At 47.9% G+C, this 7,500-nt stretch overlaps 1 protein-coding gene across 1 annotated transcript in view; it reads right to left on the bottom strand.

The window, feature by feature from the left end:
- LOC134441017 (probable JmjC domain-containing histone demethylation protein 2C) overlaps window positions 1-7,500 on the bottom strand; it is a 145,945-nt gene that overhangs the window by 5,053 nt on the left and 133,392 nt on the right. Inside the window, exons 23-26 of the mRNA XM_063191207.1 lie at window positions 6,535-6,657; window positions 4,426-4,565; window positions 2,032-2,253; window positions 587-718 (exon numbers count right to left, since the gene is read on the bottom strand). Coding sequence (XP_063047277.1) covers window positions 587-718; window positions 2,032-2,253; window positions 4,426-4,565; window positions 6,535-6,657 — 617 coding nt within the window. The remainder of the gene's footprint in view (window positions 1-586; window positions 719-2,031; window positions 2,254-4,425; window positions 4,566-6,534; window positions 6,658-7,500) is intronic.

Raw genomic sequence — 7,500 nt, 5'->3', positions numbered from 1 at the left:
TTGCGCAGCAACAATCTTAACATTAAATAGGTCTAAAGAAATGTCCCCGCATGTGTGAATCATTTAAGTATATCCATATAATAAGCGGGTTAACTTTCGGCGAGTCGGTCGCTTTGTGGAATAGCAGCACTTCAGAGAGAACAAGACCCCTCCGCTCCGCGTCGGGGTCTAAAGATTCTCTCTGTCGTGCTGCTATTCCACGGTAGCGACCTTCTCGCCGAACGTTAACCCTTACTTAACTCTGAAGTGTACATGTGAAATGAAGGGACAGGATGCTGATTGAAATGTGTGTGTGCGTGTGTGTGTGTGTGTGTGTGTGTGTGTGTGTGTGTGTGTGTGTGTGTGTGTGTGTGTGTGTGTGTGTGTGTGTGTGTGTGTGAGAGAGAGAGAGAGAGAGAGAGAGAGAGAGAGAGAGAGAGAGAGAGAGAGAGAGAGAGAGAGAGAGTTTGTGTGTGTGTGTGTGTGTGTGTGTGTGTGTATGAGTGCGTGCGTGCGTGCGTGCGTGCGTGCGTACATGTGTGTGTGCATGTGTGCATGTGTGCATGCATCTGTGCTTGTGCGTTCTCATGCACTTGTGAGGCCTCACCTGTAGTTTGTCTTCAAAGTTCATGAGGTCTTTGGAGGGCCGGAGCTCCTGCGTCAGGTAGTAGGAGTTGTGAGCGTGCTCGGCCGAGAGGAAGTCTGTCGACACCTGGACACAGCCGTGGAGGTTGAGCACCTGTGAAGCAATGCGGAAAAAACACAACGAATGATGTATCAACATCTAGTATATGTAGAGTATTCAGCACAAAGCCACTCGCTAGAATACACCATCAAGACAGTTAACCCTAGGTTATAGTGAACGTTTCTCTTAAAAAGTATAGAGGAGAGAGAGAGAGAGAGAGGGCGAAAGAGAGAGGGAGAGAGGGAGTGAGAGAGAGAGGAGGTGGTGGTGGTGGTGGTGGAATACAAATACAGTACTGTATATATAAAGACTGAAAGATAGATAAAGAGATGGCTTTAGTATAGAAGAGAGTGAATAAACAATTAGAAGTGCGGGAGAGAGGAGAAAAGATCAAGTGAATCGGCCGAGAGAGTAGTTGTAGAAAGAGTTGATTGAAGGGGAAAAAAAGATGAGAACATTTCAGGGAGAAGGAAGCACATAAGGACCTCAGAGAGAAGACCAAGGTCAGAAAGCATCTAAGCTAAAAGTTCAGAGTGAAATTGAAGACATTCCTTGAACACTGAAAATGTACTTCAAAAAATGGATATTTGCCCAAAGACAGACAAAGAAATATATTAATTGAACGAGGGAAAGGAATTAATTGATCGAAGCAGCCAAGGAATGAATTTCTGGAGGAATGTATGAATGAGCTACTGCTATTGTAATTACTGATGCATGAGCAAACTAACATGGGTGGTGAAGGACCCATCCAGTAAAACAGCTGATGGTAATTAGCACAGGTCGTTAGCCTGGTAGAGAACTTCATCAGTTAACCAGCTGTATTAGGTATCACAGTGATTTATGTGAATATCCCACATAAATGGATTGGAAAAAGTATCCCCATTTAAAAAATATCTGCGTACGTGTAACCGCCATCATAGTGAGTGAAGAGAGGCAGGTTAACTAAGACTTCAAGAATCGCACACAGGAAGTGAATTCACCATGTACAAACCATATTAACAACAAATACTTACTAATACTTACTAATGATTAAGTGATGAGTTATAATAAAGAGATAATGGTTAACACATGATTGAAAGGCGGTTAACTAAGCGCTACCGAAGGTTTCAATAATGCTTAACTCATGCTTAAAGGGGTATGCCACTATTTTGGGTGCTACAATGCTACACGGATCCATTGACTTTCACTAGCTTAGCGACATGTTCCCTCTTTTAACTTAAAGCAAGACAACAGCTTACATGAAAAATAAGACACTTTACCACCTTTATAAACCCCAGCCAACGATTTTAACTGTATTAAGCCCCAAAATAGTGGCATACCCCTTTAACCAGGAGTCCTTGTGAGAAAGTGTTGCCCATGTTCCTCACCTGGTGCATGGTGCCTGCGGGCAGGATGAGCGCGTCCCCGTGGAACTGCAGGATGGTGCGGCAGGTGACGTCCTCCTCGCTCTGCAGCCGCTGGCGGAGGGCGGGGCTCAGGTACACGCTGCCCTCCCGAAGAGGCTCCACCTCCCCGTCCGAGTCGCTGTCGTCGTCGTCGCGGCTGATGCCAGTGCCCGGTCTCTTTTTCCCTCCTCCCTCACGCCAAACCTGCACAGAAACACACGTCACGGTACGCGCATATTAGTGTCGCACCTTAACAAAAAACACAGACGCTTGCACATTATTGTCACACATTCACAAAAACACACACATACAGTACGCGCATGTTAGTGTCAGACAGAAACACACATAAACGCACATTCTGTGTCATATTCATTAGTCTAGAAAGTTTATGAGCTATGTACCATTTTCCTTACATCTGTACACACACGCAGGCACACACTTAAATACACACCCACATGCACAAGTGTGCACCCTCTCACACACACAAACGCACGCACGCACGCACGCACGCACGCACACACACATTAACCACTAACTCCTACCTCACCTTTAACCAACCAACAGCCCATGCAAATTTCACACATACTGCGTGTTGCACATTGCATTCAGAAATGATGCGGTAGTCTGTTAGGTTAGGCCTTTAGGTACGTGTAATTTTCATGTCCTAATTGCTGTCTTCTAAGCTGTGAGCAACATACAGTATGTAAGGCATTGTAGAAGGTTTTAGTGTTGCTTTCTGCTTTCTCTAAATATAATGTGCTGATTTTGATCATTTGTAAGTGACTGTAGGAAGAGGAAGGAATGCAATGGTATCTGGCAGTTGGTGGTATTTTTGTCAGTTGTCCATGAGTCATTCATTCCAAAACAAATAGTAAAAAAACAAGGCAGTTGTGAAACTAAACAACACAAAATGCGCTCTGATTAGATGCATCTCTAGAAAAAAAAACATCTGATTGTGAGACTGCCCATATAATAATACCCTGAAGCCTTTCAGGATGACCCCTGTCCCGGTTAGGATATCCACAAAGTCACACACACGCACGAGCGCATACACACGCATGCACAGATAAACACACACACAAACATGACCCCTGCACACACGCACGTACGCACACGCACGTACACAGACACACAGACACACACACAGACACACACACAGACACACACACACACACACACACACACACACACACACACACACACACACACACACACACACACACACACACACACACACACACACACACACACAAAGACACGCTCCAGGGTCACACAGGGTCTGGCCTGGTATTACCACTAAAGCCGGTCAGCTCAGCCGGTTCAGCTCCTTCCTCCCCCCTCCCCCCTCCCCCCTCTCTCATCCCACTTACCCCCCCCCCCCCCCCCCCCCCCCTGCCCTGCCCCTATCCACCCCCCCATCAGTCTCCCCTCCCCCAGTCAGGACAGACTTCTGTACCACTGCCGGCTGGACCTATCACTTCAGTCTCTCTCTCTCTGCTCTCTTTCTCTCTTCCACCTCTCTCCATCCGTCCTTCTCTCTCTCTCTCTCTCCTTCCCTCCCTCTATCACATCTCCTCTTTCTCCTCCCTCTTTCCTTCTCTATCTTTCACTATATCCCCCATCTGTTTCTCTCCCTCCGTACTTGCTCTCTCTCTGTCTCTCTCTCTCTCTCTCTCTCTCTCTCTCTCTCTCTCTCTCTCTCTCTCTCTCTCTCTCTCTCTCCTGTCCCCTATCTTGTCCTTAGGCCATGTTGGCCAGCTATGAAGTACTTCCCTGGAATCGCAAGAAATAATAGGAAAACCAGAGGAAATATGGTGGTTCCTATCGTGCGGTTAATGGGAGAAAGTATGTATTCCTCGGAGGCTCTGCTGCATTTGGGCACAGTAGACCCCTCTCTGCATGCAGGTTTCATGTAAGTATTCCTGGGTGGCTGGTTTGCTGGAACCTGCCTGCCTGCCTGCCTGCCTGCCCACCTGCTTGCCTGCCTGTCTGCCTGCCTGCCTGCATGTCTGCCTGCCTGCCTGCATGTCTGCCTGCCTGCCTGCATGTCTGCCTGCCTGCCTGCATGTCTGCCTGCCTGCCTGCATGTCTGCTTGCCTGCCTGCCTGCCTGCCCACCTGCTTGCCTGCCTGCATGGCAGATTTTTTGGAGCTTGCATGCCTGACTGCTTGCTTGGATAGCTGGTTGTTGGGTTTGATGAAGCTTGCCTACCTGAGTGCCTGCCTGCCTGCTCTGTTGAATGGCAGGGTGTCTGAAGCCTGCCTGCTTGTCTGCATGACTGCATGCCTGCCTGCATGCCTACTTGCCTGCCTGCATGCCTAGCTGCCTGGCCTGCCTGGCCGGCCTGTACGTGTGTGGGGTTGCTGCATGCCTCACCTTGCGGAGGAAGGCCTGCACCTTCAGGAGGTCCTTGCTGCGGTAGACGTGCCACAGAGCTCCGGGCGTCTCCGCTGGGTCCCGCAGCCGCCTCCTCACGGCCTCCTCCAGGTCCTCACGCTCCAGACGCTTCAGCACAGCTGCAGATGAAGACACACACACGCACGCACGCACGCACGCACGCATGCACGCACGCACGCACGCACGCACGCACGCACGCACGCACGCACGCACGCACGCACGCACGCACGCACGCACACACACACACACACACACACACACACACACACACCCGCACACACGAGGATAAGATAAACATTACACACTTGTATAAACACAGCCACAGGTGCCAGCAAGCTCACTTCAAACAAAACAAGAGTCTGTGGATTCTCAGATGCTGGGCCGGCGTTCATGCCGTCCAGAAAAAATACACACACACACACACTTTAATGAGACCGTCCCTCAGAAAAGCAACATTTACATTTGCATAATACACAAATAAAAATAAAAAAGACTGTCCTTGGAGAGAGACACAGCATTCACACAATAGACAAATAACAACAAGAGCTTGTACACTAGGACTAGAGATACAACTACGGCAAACAAACAAACAAACAAACATATATTTTAAAAGGCAGAAATACAAACATACTGTACACACACACACACACAGAATCGCACACAAAACAGTACACGCACTAGTAGGACACTCAAGACTACCTTCTTCGGTGTTTGTGTCAGAATCCTGTAAAACTCATTTTGCCTTGCTGAGGTCTTACTATGACGAGGGCTTCAACCAGCCAGTCATTTAAAGAGAGTTATTTCATCATTGGAAAATGGAGGGGAAAACTATATTTAATCCTCTCCTAGACTATGGGAGAAAAAAAACCCCTCCTTGGCAGAGTGCCCTTACACACACACGCACGCAAACTTGCGCAAGAACAGGCACACACGCGCGCACAGGCACGCATGCCAGTGCACACGCGCGTGGACACACACACACACACACACACACACACACACACACACACACACACACACACACACACACACACACACACACACACACACACACACACTGGTCACCTTGTCTAAATTTTCGTCTTTTTTGAAAAATGGTTCAACACACTGATATTTTTTTCAACTCGTGTATGTGTGTGTGTGTGTGTGTGTGTGTGTGTGTGTGTGTGTGTGTGTGTGTGTGTGTGTGTGTGTGTGTGTGTGTGTGTGTGTGTGTGTGTGTGTGTGTGTGTGTGTGTGCGCGCACTCCACTGAGGAAGGAGCTGGCGGAGGAGGTGTTGTTTCCAACTGCAGCCTGACCCACTTTAGCTGCACGGCGCAGCCACGGAATACTAACTGCCACGGAATACTAACTGTCATTTTTTAAAAATTGTCACTGTGGCCCTTTAAATGCACCAAATAATGTAGTTAACCATCCCACTCCCAAGCACGCACGCATGCACGCACACAGGCACATAGTCACGCACGCACGCACGCACACACACACACACACACACACACACACACACACACACACACACACACACCCACACACACACACACACACACACACACACACACACACACACACACACACGCACACACACACACGCACACACACACGCACACACACACAGCATTGGGGAACAAAGAGTGTAAACACACACACACGCAGTCACACACACACACACACACACACACACACACACACACACACACACACACACACACACACACACACACACAGTCTCTCCTTTCTCTCTCTGTCTCCTCACACACACTCTTTATTGCTCCCACAGGAGCAGTTGCTTTCCCATGGGAGACTAATTTAACAGCCCCATCCCCCAAAACCTGGTTTTAGCAGAGAGAGAGACAGAGAAACAGAGAGAGAGCGAGAGACAGAGAGAGAGACAGAGATTGGGTCTGGATTTTCTCACCTGTTGCGCATGCAAGCACACACACACACACACGCAGATACGCACGTGCGAATGTGCACGCACACATTTATTTAGCACACACAGATGCACGGACGGATGCACACACACACACACACACACACACACACACACACACATACACACACACACAGACACACATAGGCAGCCCTACCTGTTTTGGAAGGTGCGCCGCTGCCCTTGGCCACTCCCACGTACACCAGGACGCTGATGGTGTCCGACACCTCGGCATGGAGGTTCACCGTCCCATAGCTCTGCTCCGGAGTCGAGAACGCACCTGGAGGACGCAGAAACAAACGCATGAGAGAAGAAGAAGAAGAAGAAGAAGAAGAAGAAGAAGAAGAAGAAGAAGAAGAAGAAGAAGAAGAAGAAGAAGAAGAAGAAGACGAAGAAGAAGACGAAGAAGAAGAAGAAGAAGAAGAAGAAGAAGAAGAAGAAGAAGAAGAAGAAGAAGAAGAAGAAGAAGACGAAGAAGACGAAGAAGAAGACGAAGAAGACGAAGAAGAAGAAGAAGACGAAGAAGAAGACGAAGAAGAAGACGAAGAAGAAGAAGAAGAAGAAGAAGAAGACGAAGAAGAAGAAGAAGAAGAAGAAGACGAAGAGCAAAATGTGCCACCTCTCCACACCTTCTTCATCCCTTCATCACTGACGCTACTGAACAGTGTATTCCTCCAGCATGTGTGCATTTGTAATTCCAATAATGTGCTCATTCGTATCGATTTGATGTAGATCAAATAAAATATGCAGTAGGCTAGGGGGGTGTTTACTTTCCGAAAACCAGAACTGACACATCTGTTAAGTTGTTATATCTCACAATATTAAGTACACCACTCACATCTCAGCAGCAACATATCAAGTCAATGCAATGGAGCTTTGTTATGGAGCACATAGTAAAGTTGATTGTGTAACGGGTGGCGTTCACAAAGTAAAATGAGACTAAGTACCCAATGTAAGGTATCAATCTCTGGGTGGTATTCCCCCTGCATGTACATTTGTAATTCCAATAATTAGGTCATCTGCCCGCCTCGTGATCGGTGTGCTCATTCGTATCGATTTGTATAGATCGAATAAAATATGCAGTAGGCTACGGGGATGTTAACATTCGGAAAACCAGAATCGA

Source organism: Engraulis encrasicolus, chromosome 24 (assembly GCF_034702125.1).
Source record: "Engraulis encrasicolus isolate BLACKSEA-1 chromosome 24, IST_EnEncr_1.0, whole genome shotgun sequence".
NCBI lineage: Eukaryota > Metazoa > Chordata > Actinopteri > Clupeiformes > Engraulidae > Engraulis > Engraulis encrasicolus.
This window is presented reverse-complemented; position numbering and strand designations above follow the sequence as displayed.